At 45.9% G+C, this 26159-nt stretch overlaps 1 protein-coding gene across 12 annotated transcripts in view; it reads left to right on the top strand.

Moving 5' to 3' along the window:
* Positions 1 to 26159, top strand: part of LOC106603814 (transcription factor 7-like 2) — a 96803-nt gene that overhangs the window by 61705 nt on the left and 8939 nt on the right. For 8 of the 12 annotated variants that reach the window (XM_014197970.3, XM_014197971.3, XM_082974742.1 and 5 more), the window contains exons 4-9: positions 8280 to 8403; positions 16100 to 16187; positions 21424 to 21510; positions 23148 to 23267; positions 23460 to 23622; positions 25286 to 25393. In XM_014197970.3, the coding sequence (XP_014053445.1) occupies positions 8280 to 8403; positions 16100 to 16187; positions 21424 to 21510; positions 23148 to 23267; positions 23460 to 23622; positions 25286 to 25393 (690 nt within the window). The remainder of the gene's footprint in view (positions 1 to 8279; positions 8404 to 16099; positions 16188 to 21423; positions 21511 to 23147; positions 23268 to 23459; positions 23623 to 25285; positions 25394 to 26159) is intronic. The other 4 variants (XM_014197972.3, XM_014197973.3, XM_014197978.3 and 1 more) reach the window with 1 other exon arrangement.

The raw sequence follows: 26159 nt of genomic DNA, 5'->3' as shown, positions 1-26159 counted from the left end.
CCTGGTCATCCCTACTGCCTCTGATCTGGCACTCACTAAACACAAATGCTTCGTTGGTAAATTAAGTCTGAGTGTTGAACTGTACCCCTGGCTATCTGTAAATTAAAAAAAACAAGAAAATCGTGTCGTTTGGTTTGCTTAATATGAGAAATGTTTAATGATTTATACTTTTACTTTTGATACTTAAGTACATTTCAAACCAAATACTTTTAGACTTTTACTCAAGTAGTATTTTACTTGGTGACTTTTACTTGAGTCATTTTCTTTTAAGGTATCTTTACTTTTACTCAAGTATGACAACTGGGTACTTTTTCCACCACTGCCAATAGGTGCCCTTCTTTGTGAGGCATTGGAAAACCTCCCTGGTCTTTGTGGTTGAATCTGTGTTTGAAATTCACTGCTGGTTTGAAGGACCTTCCAGATAATTGTATGTGTGGTGTACAGCGATGAGGTAGTCATTCAAAAATCATGTTAAACACTATTATTGCACACAGAGTGAGTCCATGCAACTAATTATGTGACTTGTTAAGCAAATTTCTACTCCTGAACTTATTTAGGCTTGTCATAACAAAGGGGTTGAATACATATTGACGCAAGACATTTCAGCTTTTCATTTTTTATTAATTTGTTAAAATAAAAAAATATAAAAGCATTATTCCACTTTGACATTATGGGGTATTGTGTGTAGGCCAGTAAAATGTCAAATGTAGGCTGTAACACAACACAATGTGGAAGAAGTAAAGGAGTGTAGATACTTTCTGAAGGCAGTATAAAGCTCTAAATAGCATCATTGATGATATATGAGTGATAAAGTATGGTTACATTTAATTTGCTCTGTTAAACCTGCCCTTTGGAATGAGTTTGATAGGAACAGTGAATCTATTTCATTTTTAAGTGGAGACCTCTCATCAATCATTCTCACCACATTGGTAATAGTCAGTGAGTAATATCATAGCTAAACAGAGCTGTTAAAACCCTGGATAGGAGCCCAAAGTGTAGCTGTAGTTTGATCAGTCATTTTTTATGATAGTGGATATAACCTTGAAGATCTGACATTGTTTTAAAGGTCCAAATTCAACATATTTTATACAAGGTTTGTGATGACATAATCCTGTGGTAGAATTTTTACCTCAAAACAACAGTTTATGTGGATTACATTTTTCAAATCCAATGTATTTTCCACGTAGATTCCACATCACAATACGTTGACAATGTTGATTCAACCAGTTTGTGTCCAGTGGGACACAACACACACACACACACACACACACACACACACACACACACACACACTCATACACACTCATACACACACACACACACACACACACACACACACACACACACACACACACACACACACACACACACACACACACACACACACACACACACACACACTCATACACACACACACACACACACACACACACACACACACACACACACACACTCATACACACACACACACATACACACACACACACACTCATACACACACACACACACACACACACACACACACACACACACACACACACACACACACACACACACACACACACACACACACACACACACACTCACACACACACACACACACACACACACACACACACACACACACACACACACACACACACACACGCATACACACACATGCATACACACACATACAAACGTCCAAACAGCATCACTCTTATCCACAACAGCCTTCTACTTGTTGTTTTACTGTCTCAGTCTTTTTATAGAACCTTCAACTTAATCATCCACTCTTAAATGATTTCCATCCCTAGCTGGCCTGTATCCATACATAGCACACAGCCAGTTCCAGGATCAAACAGAATGTAAATGTCTCAGGTCTCATTCTGACGACTTCCTGTGCCCCTTCAGCCAGCCCTTTCACTCTCACACTGTCAGGTGTGGGTAATTTTCCCCTCTATACCACTGCTCGCACACAAACCTGAGGGTGTGTGTATGAGTAATGCCTAGCGCAGGTTATCCCACAGCGCCACCACAGCAAGGCTCGGGCTCAGTGTGGCGGTGGTACAGTGGATGGGTTAACAGTCACATCTGTCGCCCCTCCTGCTCATCTGTGTACTTGCCTGTCTGTGTCTGCATCCCAGCCACTCAACTTGGGATTTCATAGGGGCCACAGATAGACTACACTGTATGCAGTACAGTAGGAACAGGGTCTGTAACGTAATGAACAGTACATGACATTACAACATAGTCGTTTTCTGTACTTAACACAACGGCAATTGATGGGAACTTGCGACTGATTCACGTGTGAAGTGAGTGTTTTATTAGTGCTATTTTATCTTTTATCTTAATTCATGACAATGTTACAAAACTACAAATTAACATGACTCTGATTTAGATTTTATCTCTCTTTTTTTACCTTTATTTATACAGGTAAGTCGATGTACAATGTATTTTTTAACCTACTTGAAAGGCCCAAACAAGACCATTCAATCCAAATGATTGTAGCTCATTTAACCTTGATATTTAGCAGAGGGCCTAGATGATGAACAACGGAGAAGTGAGTGTGTTTAATGTATCAACGATGAAATAGAGAGATTAAAGACGTTACTCAAAGCACTCTGGCCGTGCTCCGAACAGGACCCCTAATTTCCGCTTCAAAAACCCTTCTTAGGTCTGTGAACACCAAAGAATACATTATGTGTAAAGTGTTTCATCAGCATAGGGAATGAAGCGGCAGAGACATGGGTCAAGGTGTAGCCTATTGGCCGTCGGGGGGGGAGGTCATCATCCATCATTAATTCCCAGTGATGTCTCAAACACCATTACCTCTTATTTAACAGTGGATTCCTGTTCAAACACAACCCCGCCAGATAAAAGGCAATATCAATATGCTAATATATGTCCTTTTAAGTGAAATTAGATTACTGAAGGATGAGCACAGTGCGTTTGCCGTACTTTAAAAGGTTTAATATCTAATTGGAATTTTGTCTTTGATGTTATCGGAGACCAAAGATTTAGATAGGAGTTGGATTGAAGTCTTAAGTTAATTCACATTTCTGTGAGTGTGTGTGTGGGTGGGGGGGTATTTGTGTGCACTCGCTCCTATGCGTGTATCCCGTTACAAGGACAGAAACAGAATTATGTCTAAGTTGTGTGGGGGGGGGGGGGTTTAAATAAAGGGAGGGTGATAATCATTTGGTCTCTGTGAGTGTGTAGAAAAGGAACACGCATAGAAAACCACTTCAAGGATGGCTAATTGCCTTTAGGAAGGGAGAGATGTAAATAATAAATTGTGTGGCTATAATGTTATGAAGGTACATCACCCTCAGACCTTGGAACAGAACCAGTGGTCCTGGGAGGATAGAGAGAGGGATAAAGAGAGGGAGAGAGAGGGAGAGAAAGAGAGAGAGTGGTTATTTTGTCCCGTGATTATTGTTTTTACTGTTGTCCCGTTGACAATATTGCTTATTATTATTTTAATTATGTTAATATTGTAAATCTCCAAAGTAAGCTTTGGTAATATGTACATCGTTACGTCATGCCAATAAAGCAAATTGAATTGAATTGAGAGAGAAAGAGGGGGAGATGGAGAGAGAGAGTGCTACACAAAGAGAGAGAGTGCTACACAAAGAGAGAGAGAGAGAGAGAGAGAGAGACAGAGAGAGAGAGAGAGACAGAGAGAGAGAGAGAGAGAGAGAGAGAGAGAGAGAGAAAGAGAGAGAGAGCTTTGGCAATGTTAACATGTGTTTCCCATGCCAATATAAAGCCCCTTCACTCCTGAAAAAACTGTAGACCCCCCCCCCTCTCTCTCAATTCAGTTTCAATTTAAGGGCTTTATTGGCATGGGAATCATATGTTAACATTGCCAAAGGAATGTAGATAATAAACAATAGTGAAATAAACATAAAAAACATACAGTAAACATTACACTCACAAAACTTCCAAAAGAATAAAGACATTTCAAATGTCATATTATGTGCAAATAGTTAACGTACAAAAGGGAAGATAAATAAACATAAATGTGGGTTGTATTTACAATGGTGTTTGTTCTTCACTGGTTGCCCTTTTCTTGTGGCAACAGGTCACAAATCTTGCTGCTGTGATGGCACACTGTGGTATTTCACCCAGTAGATATGGGAGTTTATCAAAATCGGGTTTGTTTTCTAATTCTTTGTGGATCTGTGTAATCTGAGGGAAATATGTGTCTCTAATATGGTCATACATTTGGCAGGAGGTTAGGAAGTGCAGCTCAGTTTCCATCTTATTTTGAATTGGGGCGGCAGGTAGCCTAATGGTTAGAGTGTTGGACTAGTAACTGAAAGGTTGCAAGATTGAATCCCCAATCTGACAAGGTAAAAATCTGTTGTTCTGCCCCTGAACAAGGCAGTTAACCCACTGTTCCTATGCCGTCATTGTAAATAAAGATTTGTTCTTAACTGAATTGCCTAGTTAAATAAAAAAAATGTATGGGCAGTGCACATAGCCTGTCTTCTCTTGAGAGCCAGGTCTATCTCAATAGCAAGGCTATGGTCACTGAGTCTGTACATAGTCAAAGCTTTCCTTAAGTTTGGGTCAGTCACAGTGGTCAGGTATTCTGCCACGGTGTACTCTCTGTTTAGGGCCAAATAGCATTCTAGTTTGCTCAGTTGTTTTGTTCATTCTTTCCAATGGGTCAAGTAATTATCTTTATGTTTTCTCATGATTTTGGTTGGGTCTAATTGTGTTTCTGTCCTTGGGCTCTGTGGTGTCTGTTTGTGAACAGAGCCCCAGAACCAGCTTGCTTAGGGGACTCTGTAGGTGATGGCTTTGTTATGGAAGGTTTGGGAATCGCTTCCTTTTAGGTGGTTGTAGAATTTAACTGCTCTTTTCTGGATTTGATAATTAGCGGGTATTGGCCTAATTCTGCTCTGCATGCATTATTTGGTGTTTTACATTGTACACAGAGGATATTTTTGCAGAATTCTGCATGCAGCGTCTCAATTTGATGTTTGTCCCATTTTGTGAATTCTTGGTTGGTTAGTGGACCCCAGACCTCACAACCATAAAGGGCAATAGGTTCTATAACTGATTCAAGTATTTTTAGCCAGATCTTAATTGGTATGTCGAATTCTATGTTCCTTTGATGGCATAGAAGGCCCTTTTTGCCTTATCTCTCTGATTTCTCACAGCTTTGTGGAAGTTAACTGTGGCGCTGATGTTTAGGCCGAAGTATGTATCGCTTTTTTGTGTGCTCTAGGGCAACAGGTTCTAGATGGAATTTGTATTTGTTGTCCTGGCAACTTGACCTTTTTTGGAACACCATTATTTTTGTGTTACTGAGATTTACTGTCAGGGCCCAGGTCTGACAGAATCTGTGCTGAAGATCTTGGTGCTTCTGTAAGCCCTCCTTGTTGGGGACAGACGCACCAGATCATCAGCAAACAGTAGACATTTGACTTCAGATTCTAGTAGGTTGAGGCCGGGTGCTGCAGACTTTTCTAGTGCCCTCACCAATTCGTTGATATACATGTTGAAGAGGGTGGGGCTTAAGCTGCATCCCTGTCTCACCCCATGGCCCTGTGGAAAGACATTTTTATTTTATTTCACCTTTATTTATTTAACCAGGTAGGCTAGTTGAGAACAAGTTCTCATTTACAACTGCCACCTGGCCAATATAAAGCAAAGCAGTGCGACAAAAACAACAACACAGAGTTACACATGGGATAAACAAATGTACAGTCAATAACACAATAGAAAAATCTGTATACAGTGTGTGCAAATGAAGTAAGGAGGTAAGGCAATAAATAGGCCATAGTGGCGAAGTAATTACAATTTAGCAATTAACACTGGAGTGATAGATGTGCAGATGAGGATGAAAAACTAAAACAAATATGGGATGAGGTAGTTAGTTGGTTGGATGGGCTATTTACAGATGGGCTGTGTACATCTGCAGCGATCGGTAAGCTGCTCTGACAGCTGACACTTAAAGTTAGTGAGGGAGATATGAGTCTCCAACTTCAGTGATTTTTGCAATTCGTTCCAGTCACTGGCAACAGAGAACTGGAAGGAAAAGCGGCCAAAGGAGGTTTTGGCTTTGGGAATGACCAGTGAAATATACCTGCTGAAGCACGTGCTACGGGTGGGTGTTGCTATGGTGATCAGTGAGCTGAGATAAGGCGGAGCTTTACCTAGCAAAGACTTATAGATGACCTGGAGCCAGTGGGTTTGGCAACGAATATGTAGCAAGGACCAGCCAACGAGAGCATACAGGTCGCAGTGGTGGGTAGTATATGGGGCTTTGGTGACAAAACGGATGGCACTGTGATAGACTGCATCCAATTTGCTGAGTAGTGTGTTTGAGGCTATTTTGTAAATGACATCGCCGAAGTCAAGGATCGGTAGGATAGTCAGTTTTACGAGGGTAAGTTTGGCAGCATGAGTGAAGGAGGCTTTGTTGCGAAATAGGAAGCCGATTCTAGATTTAATTTTGAATTGGAGATGCAGGGATAGGCGGTTTGGTTGTAAATCATGCAGCGCCTTCTGTCACGATCGCAGATTTTAGAGGAACAACAAATGTTGGTACATAAAAGTGTCTTACAGTGAGGGAAAAAAGTATTTGATCCCCTGCTGATTTTGTACGTTTGCCCACTGACAAAGAAATGATCAGTCTATCATTTTAATGGTAGGTTTATTTGAACAGTGAGAGACAGAATAACAACAAAAAAAATCCAGAAAAACGCATGTCAAAAATGTGGCTGAGGTGCACCCGTGACCAGCTCAGAAACCAGATTGCATAGCGGAGAAGGTACGGTGGGATTCGAAATGGTCGGTGATCTGTTTGTTCACTTGGCTTTTGAAGACTTTGGAAAGGCAGGGTAGGATGGATATAGGTCTGTAGCAGTTTGGGTCTAGAGTGTCTCCCCCTTTGAAGAGGGGGATGACCACGGCCGCTTTCCAATCTTTAGGGATCTCAGACGATACGAAAGAGAGGTTGAACAGACTAGTAATTGGGGTTGCAACAATGGCGGCGGATAATTTTAGGAAGAGAGAGTCCAGATTGTCTAACCCAGCTGATTTGTAGGGATCCGGGTTTTGCAGCTCTATCAGAACATCAGCTGTCTGGATTTGGGCGAAGGAGAAGCGGCGGGGCTTGGGCCAGTGTGTGTTTTTTGCCAATTTTAACCGCACACTTGTTGTTTGTGTACATGGATTTTATAATGTCGTATGTTTGTGCCCCAACACCACTTTCCATCAATTTGTATAACAGACCCTCATGCCAAATTGAGTCAAAAGCTTTTTTGAAATCGACAAAGCATGAGAAGACTTAGCCTTTGTTTTGTTTTGTTTTGTTTTGTTTGTTTGTCAATTAGGGTGTACAGGGTGAATACGTTCTCTATCATATGGTAATTTGGTAAAAAGCCAATTTGACATTTGCTCAGTACATTGTTTTCACTGACGAAATGTATGAGTCTGCTGTTAATGGTAATGCAGAGGATTTTCCCAAGGTTGCTGTTGACGCATATCCCACGGTAGTTATTGGGATACCTCTCTCTTTTTCTCTCCCAGCTCTGATGTTGTGTTGCTGTGTGTTTGGAACATTAAATGTAGTGGTAGTATTTTGTTTTAGCTCTCCCACATCATACTGATGAGAACCTGTGTTACGAGGTTTAGATGTGATGTAATCAGGTGGGGATAGGGGAATGTTGAAAGTGGGTTTTAGTAATGTGTGTCGGCGCGCGTGGAAGGACTGCCTTAAAGTGATAAGGCATTCACTTTATAAAACAGCAGGGGGCCAATGTGAAGCCGACCAGGCGGGCCTCAGCCTCTCTCTGTTGTGCTGCTGCTGGAGTCTTCAGAGCAGCAGAGAGAAACAGAAGTTTTCTGAAATATGTACATACACATGAAAATCAATGCCTCAGCCAAACTTTCAAACACATACACACACACACTGACAAAATATGAAAGGCTCTGCTATTGGAACTGTGTCCAAGAACGGGTGAATACCTCCAACATGGTAACCACTGTGACATATCATATGTCACACAGCATGCTGTTAGCATTAGAAATAACTGGATTTCACCTAAGTTATTGAAAGCCATTTGTAAACAGAAACATGAAAGCAAACAAGCTCTCACGCAGCCTCCCTTGATCATCAAAGTCCTATCGATCAAATGTACCCCCACACCCTCCACCCCTCCCCGAATCCCCAGCCAACCCAATTGGAGCAAATGTATTCTGCTTCCAAAGCACATCTGTTTGTTCCAAGCCATGCTTAAAATTACGTCTGTCTCTCTCCCCCTCACTCTCTGTTGCAGTCCAACAAAGTTTCAGTGGTCCAACAGTCTCACGGGATGCACCCCCTGACGTCCCTCCTGCCCTACAGCAACGACCACTTCAACCCCAGCCCCCCTCACCTGCCCACAGACATGAGTCAGAAAGGTAGGTCAATCTATCATCTCCCTCATCCTAACACACACCAGCCAGGCCAGTGGGAAAGACTTCTCCTGTCAGTCACCACAGCAGAGTAGACCAATCATCCTCTAGCCTTCTCCTGTCAGTCACCACAGCAGAGTAGACCAATCATCCTCTAGCCTTCTCCTGTCAGTCACCACAGCAGAGTAGACCAATCATCCTCTAGCCTTCTCCTGTCAGTCACCACAGCAGAGTAGACCAATCATCCTCTAGCCTTCTCCTGTCAGTCACCACAGCAGAGTAGACCAATCATCCTCTAGCCTTCTCCTGTCAGTCACCACAGCAGAGTAGACCAATCATCCTCTAGCCTTCTCCTGTCAGTCACCACAGCAGAGTAGACCAATCATCCTCTAGCCTTCTGTCAGTCACCACAGCAGAGTAGACCAATCATCCTCTAGCCTTCTCCTGTCAGTCACCACAGCAGAGTAGACCAATCATCCTCTAGCCTTCTCCTGTCAGTCACCACAGCAGAGTAGACCAATCATCCTCTAGCCTTCTCCTGTCAGTCACCACAGCAGAGTAGACCAATCATCCTCTAGCCTTCTCCTGTCAGTCACCACAGCAGAGTAGACCAATCATCCTCTAGCCTTCTCCTGTCAGTCACCACAGCAGAGTAGACCAATCATCCTCTAGCCTTCTCCTGTCAGTCACCACAGCAGAGTAGACCAATCATCCTCTAGCCCTCTGTCAGTCACCACAGCAGAGTAGACCAATCATCCTCTAGCCTTCTCCTGTCAGTCACCACAGCAGAGTAGACCAATCATCCTCTAGCCTTCTCCATTCCCAGTGTATATGGTAATTTTTTTCACCTGAACCAACGTGAAGTGGTACTTCCTGCTTAATTGTAACAGAAATCCTGAAGATTAGGTACACACCAAAAGAAGAATATAGTCCCCTTTCACCATCTACCTGGGCCGAAGTCTCTGTGGAGTCTGCTGTGACCTTACCATGACAAAATCTGGGCCCTAATTCAAAGCCAATTACTTGGGTCTGAAGATTTTCCTGGTCAGTTCATGCAGTCAGGGAAAACTCCTGGTCCTGTTTTCATGCTGCTGCCGTCCCCCGTCCCCCCCCTCCCACATACACACACCAACTCCACCCCTGATTCCTGAGCTGCAGCAGTGGAGCCGTGTGGAGCCGAGCAGCAGCTGCAGCCCAGAGACAGGAGCTTACATCCCAAATGGCACCCTATTCCCTGTATAGTGCCCTACTTATCACCAGAGCCCTACATTTTAATTTTTTTTTACATTTTAGTCATTTAGCAGGCGCTCTTATCCAGAGCGACTTACAGTAGTGAATGCATACATTTCATTTCAGTGCTGGCCCCCCGTGGGAATCGAACCCACAACCCTGGCGTTGCAAACACCATGCTCTACCAACTGAGCTACAGGGAAGGCCAGGGCCCTGTGCGCCCTGGCCAAAAGTAGTGCACTATGTAGGGGAAAGGGTGCCATTTGGGATGCCGGCTATAGACAGGCCCTTCTTTCCAGGGAGCCTCCGGCTGCCCCACCACCGCACTTGAAGTGGTCCCATCCCCAAGAGGGGCTGCTTGCCACACAACCCCCCTCAAACACATGCACGCACGCACACACACACACACACACACACAGAGCTGGAAGCAATTAGGGTGACAATCACACAGGGCCATCCACAAGGTTCTGCTTAGGATGCTCTCACAGTCGTTCGCACACTTGGCTCGCATAGTCACTCAGAGACTTACACACACCACGAGCTCTCCATCACTCTCCTCAACATCTCCTCACGAGCTTACTACTCACATACAGAGAGATAGCGATGGACACACGTGTTTAATTTCATTTTTATCAATTCTATAGATCTGATTCATTTTCAGTGGAAGGGAAAAACTACATTTTAACCCAAACACAGCTTTAATTAACGAGCTGATGAAAATGTCCTCCTGTAATGATCTGATGAAGACTGACCAGGGCTGAATAGCGATCAGACTGTCTGTCTGTCTGTCTGTCTGTCTGTCTGTCTGTCTGTCTGTCTGTCTGTCTGTCTGTCTGTCTGTCTGTCTGTCTGTCTGTCTGTCTGTCTGTCTGTCTGTACTACTGCCTGTGGTCAGAGAAAGGCCGACCTTTTTCAGACAGGGGCAGAGAGTGAGGGCCCCTCTCACAGAGCAGTGCAGGGTAGCAGGCCCCAGCCCAGACAATCTCTCTGTCTCCAGCTGTGAATCCCCCTGCTCTGCCACTCCTTGTCTAGACTGGGGCTGGGCAGTGTAGTAGCTAAGTAACATGACAATGCCCAGGGGTGATGTGAGAGTTTATGCCAGTGACTCACCACATAATGAGAGGTCTAGGCCTCCCTGTACACACCTGATACCCCCTAGTCCTTACCCCCTTCTCACACCCTCTCACCTCACCCCCTTAGCTCACACATAATCACATCACACCCCTCTTCCCTGACACCTTACACTGCAGGAAGCTCACATTTCACATCATACCTCATAATGCAGTGTACAGAGACTACAGCTGACAGTGTGAGTTTCCAGCAGCTTCTCTGACAATAGGCCCCTCACATACCCTCCATCCGTCTTCCTTTCCCTCACTCTGCCAGTCTGCCTGCATGTCAGTCAGTCTGTCAGTCAGTGCATTCAGTACAGACCTGTACTAATAGTCATTCAGTCTGTCAGTCAGTGCATTCAGTACAGACCTGTACTAATAGTCATTCAGTCTGTCAGTCAGTGCATTCAGTACAGACCTGTACTAATAGTCATTCAGTGTGTCAGTCAGTGCATTCAGTACAGACCTGTACTAATAGTCATTCAGTCTGTCAGTCAGTGCATTCAGTACAGACCTGTACTAATAGTCATTCAGTCTGTCAGTCAGTGCATTCAGTACAGACCTGTACTTTTAGTCATTCAGTCTGTCAGTCAGTACATTCAGTACAGACCAGTACTAATAGTCATTCAGTGTGTCAGTCACTGCATTCAGTACAGACCTGTACTAATAGTCATTCAGTCTGTCAGTCAGTGCATTCAGTACAGACCTGTACTAATAGTCATTCAGTCTGTCAGTCAGTGCATTCAGTACAGACCTGTACTAATAGTCATTCAGTCTGTCAGTCAGTGCATTCAGTACAGACCTGTACTAATAGTCATTCAGTCTGTCAGTCAGTACATTCAGTACAGACCTGTACTAATATTCAATCAGTCTGTCAGTCAGTGCATTCAGTACAGACCTGTACTAATAGTCATTCAGTCTGTCAGTCAGTGCATTCAGTACAGACCTGTACTAATAGTCATTCAGTCTGTCAGTCAGTGCATTCAGTACAGACCTGTACTAATAGTCATTCAGTCTGTCAGTCAGTGCATTCAGTACAGACCTGTACTAATAGTCATTCAGTGTGTCAGTCAGTGCATTCAGTACAGACCTGTACTAATAGTCATTCAGTCTGTCAGTCAGTGCATTCAGTACAGACCTGTACTAATAGTCATTCAGTCTGTCAGTCAGTGCATTCAGTACAGACCTGTACTAATAGTCATTCAGTCTGTCAGTCAGTGCATTCAGTACAGACCTGTACTAATAGTCATTCAGTGTGTCAGTCAGTGCATTCAGTACAGACCTGTACTAATAGTCATTCAGTGTGTCAGTCAGTGCATTCAGTACAGACCTGTACTAATAGTCATTCAGTGTGTCAATCAGTGCATTCAGTACAGACCTGTACTAATAGTCATTCAGTGTGTCAGTCAGTGCATTCAGTACAGACCTGTACTAATAGTCATTCAGTGTGTCAGTCAGTGCATTCAGTACAGACCTGTACTAATAGTCATTCAGTCTGTCAGTCAGTGCATTCAGTACAGACCTGTACTAATAGTCATTCAGTCTGTCAGTCAGTGCATTCAGTACAGACCTGTACTAATAGTCATTCAGTCTGTCAGTCAGTGCATTCAGTACAGACCTGTACTAATAGTCATTCAGTCTGTCAGTCAGTGCATTCAGTACAGACCTGTACTAATAGTCATTCAGTCTGTCAGTCAGTGCATTCAGTACAGACCTGTACTAATAGTCATTCAGTGTGTCAGTCAGTGCATTCAGTACAGACCTGTACTAATAGTCATTCAGTGTGTCAGTCAGTGCATTCAGTACAGACCTGTACTAATAGTCATTCAGTGTGTCAGTCAGTGCATTCAGTACAGACCTGTACTAATAGTCATTCAGTGTGTCAGTCAGTGCATTCAGTACAGACCTGTACTAATAGTCATTCAGTGTGTCAGTCAGTGCATTCAGTACAGACCTGTACTAATAGTCATTCAGTCTGTCAGTCAGTGCATTCAGTACAGACCTGTACTAATAGTCATTCAGTCTGTCAGTCAGTGCATTCAGTACAGACCTGTACTAATAGTCATTCAGTCTGTCAGTCAGTGCATTCAGTACAGACCTGTACTAATAGTCATTCAGTCTGTCAGTCAGTGCATTCAGTACAGACCTGTACTAATAGTCATTCAGTGTGTCAGTCAGTGCATTCAGTACAGACCTGTACTAATAGTCATTCAGTGTGTCAGTCAGTGCATTCAGTACAGACCTGTACTAATAGTCATTCAGTCTGTCAGTCAGTGCATTCAGTACAGACCTGTACTAATAGTCATTCAGTCTGTCAGTCAGTGCATTCAGTACAGACCTGTACTAATAGTCATTCAGTGTGTCAGTCAGTGCATTCAGTACAGACCTGTACTAATAGTCATTCAGTGTGTCAGTCAGTGCATTCAGTACAGACCTGTACTAATAGTCATTCAGTCTGTCAGTCAGTGCATTCAGTACAGACCTGTACTAATAGTCATTCAGTCTGTCAGTCAGTGCATTCAGTACAGACCTGTACTAATAGTCATTCAGTCTGTCAGTCAGTACATTCAGTACAGACCTGTACTAATAGTCATTCAGTGTGTCAGTCAGTGCATTCAGTACAGACCTGTACTAATAGTCATTCAGTCTGTCAGTCAGTGCATTCAGTACAGACCTGTACTAATAGTCATTCAGTCTGTCAGTCAGTGCATTCAGTACAGACCTGTACTAATAGTCATTCAGTGTGTCAGTCAGTGCATTCAGTACAGACCTGTACTAATAGTCATTCAGTGTGTCAGTCAGTGCATTCAGTACAGACCTGTACTAATAGTCATTCAGTGTGTCAGTCAGTGCATTCAGTACAGACCTGTACTAATAGTCATTCAGTCTGTCAGTCAGTGCATTCAGTACAGACCTGTACTAATAGTCATTCAGTGTGTCAGTCAGTGCATTCAGTACAGACCTGTACTAATAGTCATTCAGTCTGTCAGTCAGTGCATTCAGTACAGACCTGTACTAATAGTCATTCAGTCTGTCAGTCAGTGCATTCAGTACAGACCTGTACTAATAGTCATTCAGTCTGTCAGTCAGTGCATTCAGTACAGACCTGTACTAATAGTCATTCAGTGTGTCAGTCAGTGCATTCAGTACAGACCTGTACTAATAGTCATTCAGTCTGTCAGTCAGTGCATTCAGTACAGACCTGTACTAATAGTCATTCAGTGTGTCAGTCAGTGCATTCAGTACAGACCTGTACTAATAGTCATTCAGTGTGTCAACCATCATACTGAACCAAAGTCACACCATCTTGACACATTTGTTCACGTGTGCAGTTGTCAGATGTGACTGTTGCTGCATTAGGGTGAAAAAGAGAAGTTCAATAGAAACCAAAACTACTGTACTGTACTGGGGTTTCTCTTTGAGGCCTTTTCAGGGCACAGCACATGAGCTACTGGCCACTCATTTAGAACTGTGATATGATAGCAGTTTCACTTATTGTGGTTTTGGTAACAGTAAAAGGTAATTAGTATTGAAATGCTATTTTAAACAGTATATCCTAACAACATCTTGGAGAGTTATCTGACTAACCAGTTTGATCTTTTACTGGTGACTGATCCTGGGTCTAATGTCATTTCACATATGTTTTTAAACGGTCATTCCAGGAGTATTTAATGTTGTTATTTACTGTAAGAATTAGTAGAGCAACAAAATATGCAAAAAATGAATAACTGGAAGTTGAAGTTAAATGTAGGTATTACTAGTGCAAACTCATCAGAAGTTTGTGTGTTGTAACTGTGTTTGGACTCTGGAGAGTAGAGACTGAGACTGCAAGCTGTTCTCTACACGAAGGACAGGGGCTTTTTCAGGAAGGGGTCTGGAGGGAGGGAGGGAGGGACGGGTCTGGAGGGAGGGAGGGGGTCTGGAGGGAGGGGGTCAGGAGGGAAAGGGTCTGGAGGGAAGGGGTCTAGAGGGAGGGAGGGACGGGTCTGGAGGGAAGGGGTCTGGAGGGAGGGAGGGACGGGTCTGGAGGGAAGGGGTCTGGAGGGAGGGAGGGACGGGTCTGGAGGGAGGGACGGGTCTGGAGGGAAGGGGTCTGGAGGGAAGGGGCCTGGAGGGAGGGAGGGAGGGAGGGAGGGAGGGAGGGAGGGGGGTCTGGAGGGAGGGGGTCTGGAGGGAGGGAGGGAGGGACAGGTCTGGAGGGAGGTGGTCTGGAGGGAAGGGGTCTGGAGGGAGGGACGGGTCTGGAGGGAGGGGGTCTGGAGGGAAGGGGTCTGGAGGGAAGGGGTCTGGAGGGAGGGGTCTGGAGGGAGGGAAGGGGTCTGGAGGGAGGGAAGGGGTCTGGAGGGAAGGGGTCTGGAGGGAGGGAGGGAGGGATGGGTCTGGAGGGAGGGAGGGATGGGTCTGGAGGGAGGGGGTCTGGAGGGAAGGGGTCTGGAGGGAGGGAGGGATGGGTCTGGAGGGAGGGAGGGATGGGTCTGGAGGGAGGGGGTCTGGAGGGAGGGACGGGTCTGGAGGGAGGGGGTCTGGAGGGAGGGACGGGTCTGGAGGGAGGGGTTCTGGAGGGAAGGGGTCTGGAGGGAAGGATGAGAGAGTCACGTTGACTCAGTCACATTCCAGTCCTTCAGATTTATAGATGGTCCAGTGCAGAAACAGGCCTACAGCAACGGCAGATTACAGTCATCTGCAGCATTCTTCTGTAACAAATATAGGTTATGTTCGGGTTGTGCTTAAGTGCTAGGTGCTCGCTGTTGACAAATGACTTCCTTTGAAAGGCACGGAGAAAGCCATTTTGTTTTGTGTCGGGACGCTGCTCTTTTATGTGGGCCCATCTCCATAATGGAAAACATCACGTCTTCTCAGGAGCTTCTGACTGACTGACACATCATGGGAAGAAACTTGGGTCAAGATCCCTTTGTTATAAAGCTATTGTTGGTGGTGCGATGCAGGGACCAAACAGTAAAACAGCTGGCCCAAGGAGAAGACGAATGGCTGTTACAAAGGAGTGGAATGAAAGACCTAGTTCACAGAGTTGTTTTCACTTCACTTGGTAGTGAGTCAGATGTACTGGATCAACAAGATGCTGGGTTAGGGATGCTAGGGGCCTCTGGTGGAAACCTTTAACCTTAGTTCTCGTACATCTTACATCAACACCCCCTTGACCCTTCCAATTAGCTAGTGAGCACACACACACATACATACACACACACACAGCAGGGATGTATGAGAATGGGGTGGTTGTGTGTGTATGCGTGTGTGTGACCTGTGTGTGTAATGGTAGGTGCCCAGCCAGGTAATGAGGCCCTTGCTGAGTCAGTGGCCCTGAGTTAATGAGCGTGTCTTCTCCTGCGTGTCCCCTCCAGGCGTTCACAGGCCCCAGTCCCAGGACATCTCAGGTTTCTACTCCCTACCCCCTGGCGGTGTAGGACAGATGCCCCCCTCCATGGGCTGGTAAGTCTTATGCAAACTCACACACACTCACATACTCTCTCGTACACACACGCATGGGCACACAGGCGGCAGGTAGCCTAGCGGTTAGAGCGTTGGGCCAGTAACCAAAAGGTCGCTGGTTCGAATACCCGACGGCAAGGCACTTAACCCTAATTTGCTCCAGGGGCGCCTTAGTACTATGGCTGACCCTGTAAAACAACACATTTTACTGCACCTATCCTGTGTATGTGACGACGCAAACAGATACACACATATACACATACCCACAAACACACATACCCACAAACACATACACCACACTGACCTGCACTACTGGCCCCTGCTAGCTACATCCACCAGTCCAGTCTCACCTAAGCCACTTTTATTGCATGGCAACCACTTCATCCCTCTATAGCAACCACTTCATCCCTCTATAGCAACCACTTCATCCCTCTATACCAACCACTTCATCCCTCTATACCAACCACTTCATCCCTCTATACCAACCACTTCATCCCTCTATAGCAACCACTTCATCCCTCTATAGCAACCACTTCATCCCTCTATACCAACCACTTCATCCCTCTATACCAACCACTTCATCCCTCTATACCAACCACTTCATCCCTCTATAGCAACCACTTCATCCCTCTATACCAACCACTTCATCCCTCTATAGCAACCACTTCATCCCTCTATAGCAACCACTTCATCCCTCTATAGCAACCACTTCATCCCTCTATAGCAACCACTTCATCCCTCTATACCAACCACTTCATCCCTCTATACCAACCACTTCATCCCTCTATACCAACCACTTCATCCCTCTATACCAACCACTTCATCCCTCTATAGCAACCACTTCATCCCTCTATAGCAACCACTTCATCCCTCTATACCAACCACTTCATCCCTCTATACCAACCACTTCATCCCTCTATACCAACCACTTCATCCCTCTATACCAACCACTTCATCCCTCTATAGCAACCACTTCATCCCTCTATAGCAACCACTTCATCCCTCTATACCAACCACTTCATCCCTCTATACCAACCACTTCATCCCTCTATACCAACCACTTCATCCCTCTATAGCAACCACTTCATCCCTCTATACCAACCACTTCATCCTTCTATACCAACCACTTCGTCCCTCTATACCAACCACTTCGTCCCTCTATAGCAACCACTTCGTCCCTCTATAGCAACCACTTCGTCCCTCTATACCAACCACTTCGTCCCTCTATAGCAACCACTTCGTCCCTCTATACCAACCACTTCGTCCCTCTATACCAACCACTTCGTCCCTCTATACCAACCACTTCGTCCCTCTATACCAACCACTTCGTCCCTCTATACCAACCACTTCGTCCCTCTATACCAACCACTTCGTCCCTCTATACCAACAACTTCGTCCCTCTATAGCAACCACTTCGTCCCTCTATAGCAACCACTTCGTCCCTCTATAGCAACCACTTCGTCCCTCTATAGCAACCACTTCGTCCCTCTATACCAACCACTTCGTCCCTCTATAGCAACCATTTCGTCCCTCTATAGCAACCACTTCATCCCTCTATAGCAACCACTTCATCCCTCTATACCAACCACTTCATCCCTCTATAGCAACCACTTCATCCCTCTATAGCAACCACTTCGTCCCTCTATACCAACCACTTCGTCCCTCTATACCAACCACTTCGTCCCTCTATACCAACCACTTCGTCCCTCTATACCAACCACTTCGTCCCTCTATAGCAACCACTTCGTCCCTCTATAGCAACCACTTCGTCCCTCTATACCAACCACTTCGTCCCTCTATAGCAACCATTTCATCCCTCTATAGCAACCACTTCATCCCTCTATAGCAACCACTTCATCCCTCTATACCAACCACTTCATCCCTCTATAGCAACCACTTCAGCCCTCTATAGCAACCACTTCATCCCTCTATAGCAACCACTTCATCCCTCTATACCAACCACTTCATCCCTCTATAGCAACCACTTCATCCCTCTATAGCAACCACTTCATCCCTCTATAGCAACCACTTCATCCCTCTATACCAACCACTTCATCCCTCTATAGCAACCACTTCATCCCTCTATACCAACCACTTCATCCCTCTATACCAACCACTTCATCCCTCTATAGCAACCACTTCATCCCTCTATAGCAACCACTTCATCCCTCTATACCAACCACTTCATCCCTCTATACCAACCACTTCATCCCTCTATACCAACCACTTCATCCCTCTATAGCAACCACTTCATCCCTCTATAGCAACCACTTCATCCCTCTATAGCAACCACTTCATCCCTCTATACCAACCACTTCATCCCTCTATACCAACCACTTCATCCCTCTATAGCAACCACTTCATCCCTCTATACCAACCACTTCATCCCTCTATACCAACCACTTCGTCCCTCTATAGCAACCATTTCGTCCCTCTATAGCAACCACTTCATCCCTCTATAGCAACCACTTCATCCCTCTATACCAACCACTTCATCCCTCTATACCAACCACTTCATCCCTCTATACCAACCACTTCATCCCTCTATAGCAACCACTTCATCCCTCTATACCAACCACTTCATCCCTCTATACCAACCACTTCGTCCCTCTATACCAACCACTTCATCCCTCTATACCAACCACTTCATCCCTTTATAGCAACCACTTCATCCCTCTATACCAACCACTTCGTCCCTCTATAGCTTGTTGTCTTGGGGTCACACATACAGTAATGAACAGGTCACTTCCTAGGATATGAATGCCCTGCCTTGGATTCAGTGGTCATATCTAGTCTAGAGTTCCTTCCTCAGAATGAAACTTTCGCTTTCCCAGCATCACAGAAAGGGTAGACGATGCCAAATCAGAGCATGTTTTAACACCCATAATCTCACTTGACATTGTTGGAACACACGTTCTGGCTGACAATCCATCCATTGTCTTGAGTTCAACTTTACAAATCCATGCAATTATAACTGTTATTATAGAACTGTCAGAATAACTTTGTGTAAATCCCCCTGAACAGTTGTTGGCTTCTCTTAAATGTGATGGGGATTTGGTTTACTCTAATGGAATGTCAGCTAAGACTACTTCCATTCACATCCATGCTGTGTCTTTAAAGCTGGTGAAGGACATTGGCACTCCCTAAACAGGCTCCGCTCGGCACGAGGCAGAATGCTGCTATTTCCCTGGTCTGTCCCTCCACCACCGAACTCACTGCCTTTTGTTTCAGACACTTAAGTTAACAGTCACTACAGACTTGCTGTGGTATTGTCCAAAAATCTTCTTGTTTACAAACTTGTAATCTTCTTAGTGCAGATCGTGTTTGTTTGGTTTTCTTGTGTCCCTCTTTGTTTGGAGAAGAGATGTCAGCTACTGGGACTGCTTTGTCATGACAAAGAGCTGGACAGGACTCACTACGTGGTGTGGTGTGTCCCTCTCTGGCCACTATATGGCACGTGACTGGGGGAACAGCCCACTGTAGGGACAGCCCACTGTAGGGACAACCCACTCTAGGGACAACCCACTCTAGGGACAACCCACTCTAGGGACAGCCCACTGTAGGGGCAGCCCACTCTAGGGGCAGCCCACTCTAGGGACAGCCCACTCTAGGGACAGCCCACTCTAGGGACAGCCCACTCTAGAGACAGCCCACTCTAGAGACAGCCCACTCTAGGGACAGCCCACTCTAGGGACAGCCCACTCTAGGGACAGCCCACTGTAGGGACAGCCCACTGTAGGGACAGCCCACTGTAGGGACAGCCCACTGTAGGGGCAGCCCACTCTAGGGACAGCCCACTCTAGGGACAACCCACTCTAGGGACAACCCACTCTAGGGACAACCCACTCTAGGGACAGCCCACTGTAGGGGCAGCCCACTGTAGGGGCAGCCCACTGTAGGGGCAGCCCACTGTAGGGGCAGCCCACTCTAGGGACAACCCACTCTAGGGACAACCCACTGTAGGGACAGCCTACTGTAGGGACAGCCCACTGTAGGGACAGCCCACTGTAGGGGCAGCCCACTGTAGGGACAGCCCACTCTAGGGACAACCCACTCTAGGGACAACCCACTCTAGGGACAACCCACTCTAGGGACAGCCCACTGTAGGGACAGCCCACTGTAGGGGCAGCCCACTGTAGGGACAGCCCACTGTAAGGACAGCCCACTCTAGCAGACTGCACGAAGATACACAGTTAATTTGTTTCAAAGACGTTCAGATACAGGCAAGAAATTGATCAAGATTACTCATATGGTTTGAATAGTTGATACTCTTACAGGGATAGGAGAAGGACAAATTGCTCCTAATGGGCCTGTTGGCTGGGATTAGCACGTGAATCCCTCCCTGAGAGAGGCCTATGGACATGGGAGCATCCCTGACACTGAGCCTCCTGGGGTTGAGGAGGGGGGAAGAATGGGGCTGGGGGGCTGCTGAGGAGGGCTGGGGAGGGGGGAAGAATGGGGCTGGTGAGGGGGGAAAAATGGGGCTGGGGAGGGGGGAAGAATGGGGCTGGGGAGGGGGGAAGAATGGGGCTGGGGAGGGGGGAAGAATGGGGCTGGGGGGCTGCTGCATATCAAAGGCTCCTGTTCAAATCCACCCCCCATCCATCCATCCAGCCTCCACACAGCCATGTCATACATACAGCAGGACCCTCAGTGAGGTTAACCCAGTCATGCCTCTGCTGGCTGGGGACTCAGCAGGAACATGAAGCTCATGGATGGGGTTCTCTTGTCTCTTAAACAAACAACTCTCCTTCCCCAGGTGACCTCATTAGGATGGGCTTCACTCCTTAACCAGTCAGGATCAAGCCCCTCATTGGCTAGCTAGTAGACTGAGAAGCCAGACTTCCATTAGACATATAACACACTACCAGTCAGAGAGGCATTTATTTATTTAACCCTTATTTTACCAGGTAAGTTGACTGGGAACACATTCTCATTTACAGCAACGACCTGGGGAATAGTTACAGGGGAGAGGAATGAGCCAATTGTAACCTGGGGATGATTATGTGACCATGATGGTATGAGGGCCAGATTGGGAATTTAGCCAGGACACCGGGGTTAACATCCCTACTCCTACAATAAATGCCATGGGATCTTTAGTGACCACAGAGTCAGGACACCCGTTTAACATCCCATCTGAGAGACAGCACCCTGTGGGAATAGACAATCTAAATATATTCTATTAAGTCAGGTAGTTGACCCCTGTTGCATCCCTATTTGTCCCCTCCAACCACAGGCAAAGTCAGCCTGTCTATCCCCTGTCCTCATGTGGATTCAGACAGCCCTACTCCTCCAGTCTCCCCAACAGCTCTTCCTACCCCAGGTACAGTATGAGCTGAGCTGCTTCAGTCTGGGGAGGGCATGGCATCATAAATACCCCCTACCACTATTCCAGACCAATGCTTTTGCTCCCCCCATGTGCCCTTTGCTATTGCCTTGTACAGGGGCCTCTGCAACATGTCTGTGTCCTGGCTTTGTGTGTGCCAACTGCTGTACTCTGCAACTGTATATCAACACATACACTACATGGCCAAGAGTATTCAAATTAGTGGATTCGGCTATTTTAGCCACACTCGTTGCTGACAGGTGTATAAAATTGAGCACATAGCCATGCGATCTCCATAGACAAACATGGCCCGTACTGAAGAACTCAGTGACTTCAGGATGCCACCTTTCCAACAAGTCAGTTTGTCACATTTCTGCCCTGCTAGACCTGCCCTGTCAACTGTAAGTGGTGTTATTGTGAAGTGGAAACGTCTTGGAGCAACAACGGCTCAGCCGCGATGTGGTAGGCCACACAAGCTCACAGAACGGGACCGCCGAGTGCTGAAGTGCGTAGAGCACAAAAATCGTCTATCCTCGGTTGCAACACTCCTACCAAGTTTCAAACTGCCTCTGGAAGCAACGCCAGCACAATAAATCTTTGTCGGGGGCTTCATGAAATGGGTTTCCATGGCCGAGCAGCCACACACAAGCCTAAGATCACCATGTGCAATGCCAAGCATTGGCTGGAGTGGTGTAAAGCTCACCGCCATTGGACTCTGGAGCTGTGGAAACGTGTTCTCTGAAGTGAGGAATCACGTTTCATCATGTGGCAGTCCGATGGACGAATCTGGGTTTGGCGGATGCCAGGAGTACGCTACCTGTCCGAATGCATACTGCCAACTGTAAAGTTTGGTGGAGGAGTAATAATGGTCTGGGGTTGTTTTTCATGGTTCGGGCTAGACCCCTTAGTTCCAGTGAAGGGAAATCTTAACGCTACAGTATACAATGACATTCTAGATGATTCTTTGCTTCTAACTTTGTGGCAACAGTTTGGGGAAGGCTCTTTCCTGTTTCACCATGACAATGCCCCCATACACAAAGTCAGGTCCATACATAAATTGTTTGTCGAGATGGGTGTGGAAGAACTTGACTGGCCTGCACAGAGCCCTGACCTCAACCCCATCGATCAGCTTTGGAATGAATTGGAACGCCGACTGCGAGCCAGGCCTAATCGCTTAACGTCAGTGCACCTCACCAATGCTCTTGTGGCTGAATGGAAGCAAGTCCCCACAGCAATGTTCCAACATCTAGTGGAAAGCTTTCCCAGAAGAGTGGAGGCTGTTATAGCAGCAAAGGGGAAACAACTCCACATACTGAAAATAAGTATTTAATGAAACATAGAGCAAGTATCTACCAATGCTTCCTATTTTTTTTTCTGAGAGTGACTAGAGCTCCATCTGCTGGCATTGAGTGATACTGCTCACAGTCCTACTGCCCTGAGAGGACTGCCTGGAAGCCTATGCTTAAAGGGCCAACAAACCACCCTCGTGCTTCAGCGCTTCATGGCCACGCAGACATATATAAAGATGAAGCGTATTTTCTGATGCTATGGTCTCTGTCTCTCTTTCTCTACCACCTTCCACCCTCTCTCTTACTCCCTTCTCTCTCCCTCCCTCCCTCCCTCCCTCCCTCTAGGTTCTCTCACTCTCTGATGCTGGGGCCAGGCTTGCACCCCACGGGGATCCCCCACCCAGCCATCATGCCCCCTTCAGGCAAACTGGACCATCATGACCATTACGACAGGAACATGTACGCGTAAGTACCCCCACATATCTACACTACCTCCTAGAGCTGTCTTTCAAAGGAAATGTGGGATCTACATGGCATACAATGTGTACTGTTGTCTCCCATTCCTGCATTCATTTAAAGTGTATTAAAAGCTTAGATGGATGCATGTTCTTGTGTACATATTCACCATGGGTCTCTCTCTCTCTCTCTCTCTCTCAGTAAGCCTCACCAGGAGCCCAAGCGGGAGAAGGAGCCCAAGAAGCCGGTGATCAAGAAGCCTCTGAATGCTTTCATGCTGTACATGAAGGAGATGAGGGCCAAGGTGATCGCTGAGTGCACACTGAAGGAGAGCGCTGCCATCAACCAGATACTGGGCCGAAGGGTGAGCAGCGAGAACACACACACACACACATAATGAAACATACACACTCGCTCTGAAACACACACACACACACTGCTGAAACACACACATCCATGAATACTCACACAGCACAGACAGATTCATTCCCAAATTCCTCATCTCATCCCCTGCTGTTCATTTCACACACGAGAGATGGACTTGAGAGGAATATGTCAGTAATGTGAATTACCCCCTGCACCTGACTGGCTGCTGACACCATACCATTGACCAGGATGCAGAAATATCTAAATGTGATGAATACCATATGTGATGTTGTCTGTCCTTGTCGCTCTTGCTGCTGGTGATTCTCTGATCCACCTCTACGCAGACAACACCATTCTGTATACTTCTGGCCCTTCTTTGGACACTGTGTTAACAACCCTCCAGATGAGCTTCAATGCCATACAACTCTCCTTCCGTGGCCTCCAACTGCTCTTAAATACAAGTAAAACTAAATGCATGCTCTTCAACCGATCGCTGCCTGCACCTGCCCGCCCGTCCAGCATCACTACTCTGGAGGATTCTGACTTAGAATATGTGGACAACTACAAATACCTAGGTGTCTGGTTAGACTGTAAACTCTCCTTCCAGAGTCACATGGGATGCAGTCTATCACAGTCCCATCCGTTTTGTCACCAAAGCTCCATATACTACCCACCACTGCGACCTGTACGCTCTCGTTGGCTGGCCCTCGCTTCATACTTGTCGCCAAACCCACTGGCTCCAGGTAATCTACAAGACCCTGCTAGGTAAAGTTCCCCCTTATCTCTGCTCGCTGGTCACCATAGCAGCACCCACCTGTAGCACGCGCTCCAGCAGGTATATCTCTCTGGTCACCCCCAAAGCCAATTCCTCCTTTGGCCGCATCTCCTTCCAGGTCTCTGCTGACAACTGGAAACACTTATCTCCCTCACTAGCTTTAAGCACCAGCTGTCAGAGCAGCTCACAGATTACTGCACCTGTACATAGCCCATCTATAATTTAGCCCAAACAACTACCTCTTCTACTGTATTTATTTCTTTATTTTGCTCCTTTGCACTCCATTATTTCTATTTCTACTTTGCACTTTCTTCTGCTACAAATCTACCATTCCAGTGTTTTACTTGCTATATTGTATTTACTTTGCCACCATGGCCTTTTTTTGCCTTTACCTCCCTTATCTCACCTCATTTGCTCACATTGTATATAGACTTATTTTTCTGTGTAACTCTGTGTTGTTGTATGTGTCAAACTGCTTTGCTTTATCTTGGCCAGGTCACAATTGTAAATGAGAACTTGTTCTCAACTTGCCTACCTGGTTAAACAAAGGTGAAATAAAAAATAAATAAAAACTTGGTACAGTGGGCTTTCCTTTATATGTTAGTCATTTAAGCAATAAGGCCCGGGGGGTGTGATATATGGCCAATATACCAGGGCTAAGGGCTGTTCTTATGTACGACGTCAATCAGCATTCAGGGTTCGAACGACCCAGTTTAAAATTGTGTTTATATCATCCACCTATTAGAGACGATCTGCACAGAGGTTGTAGTCATGGGAACTGATGTCACAGTTCTGATCTCATCATTGTCTCTGCATCATTGGCTAGGTTAATGAACAACATCTAAATGGTTTCTTTGTTTTGCGTGTGTGTGTGTCTCCCCTGCAGTGGCACGCCCTGACCCGGGAGGAGCAGGCCAAGTACTATGAGCTGGCCAGGAAGGAGCGGCAGCTACACATGCAACTCTACCCCAGCTGGTCCGCCAGAGACAACTACGTAAGGGCCACCTCTTCCTGCTTACACACACAGACACACACACACACACACACAGCATGATCACCCCACCCTGCCAACTGTCAATCATTAAGGCTAGTGTCTACACATAGAAATATAAACTATTCTATCCGATCTAGACAGTATTTATTTGGCACATTGTACGTAATGTATCAGTGCAGATCATGTTAGAGAGACTAGTCCAGGGTTTGACACACTCGCTCCTGGGGACCACCCCAAGGGGAGCACGTTGTGGTTTTGGCCCTAGAACTACACAGCTGATCCAAAATAATCAGCTAATCATCCAGCTTTGATCATTTGAATCAGCTGTGTAGTGTTAGGGCAAAAACCACAACGTGCTCCACTTGGGGTCCTGAGGACAGAGTTTGGGAAATGCTGGACTAGTCTATGACTGTATTGTTATGACCAGTGTTATAACCTCTTGGCATGCCATTCCTTTAGAGTGGGGTTTGAGAATGAGATAGATGGTACTAGACATTAGTTGGTCATTAATGGCTATTCAGTGCTGTTCAGAGAGGTGATTTAATTGGCTGTTGAGTGCTTTGCTGTTAGTGATGCATGATGAGTTTAGCTTTTATTAAACATAGCATTACACAGTCAGCTGCAAACCTCCCGCTCCCCTCATCTGTTGTATTATTTTAATAGGTTTTCATATGACTGGTTGCTCTATGCATGGAGGGCACCTTTTTCTGTTGTAACTGGACCTTAGTTTAAGTGCACTGACTATGAAATCTGTAATTAGTAGTGG

This window comes from Salmo salar, chromosome 04 (genome assembly GCF_965601325.2).
Source record: "Salmo salar chromosome 04, fSalSal1, whole genome shotgun sequence".
Classification (NCBI taxonomy): Eukaryota; Metazoa; Chordata; class Actinopteri; order Salmoniformes; family Salmonidae; genus Salmo; species Salmo salar.
This window is presented reverse-complemented; position numbering and strand designations above follow the sequence as displayed.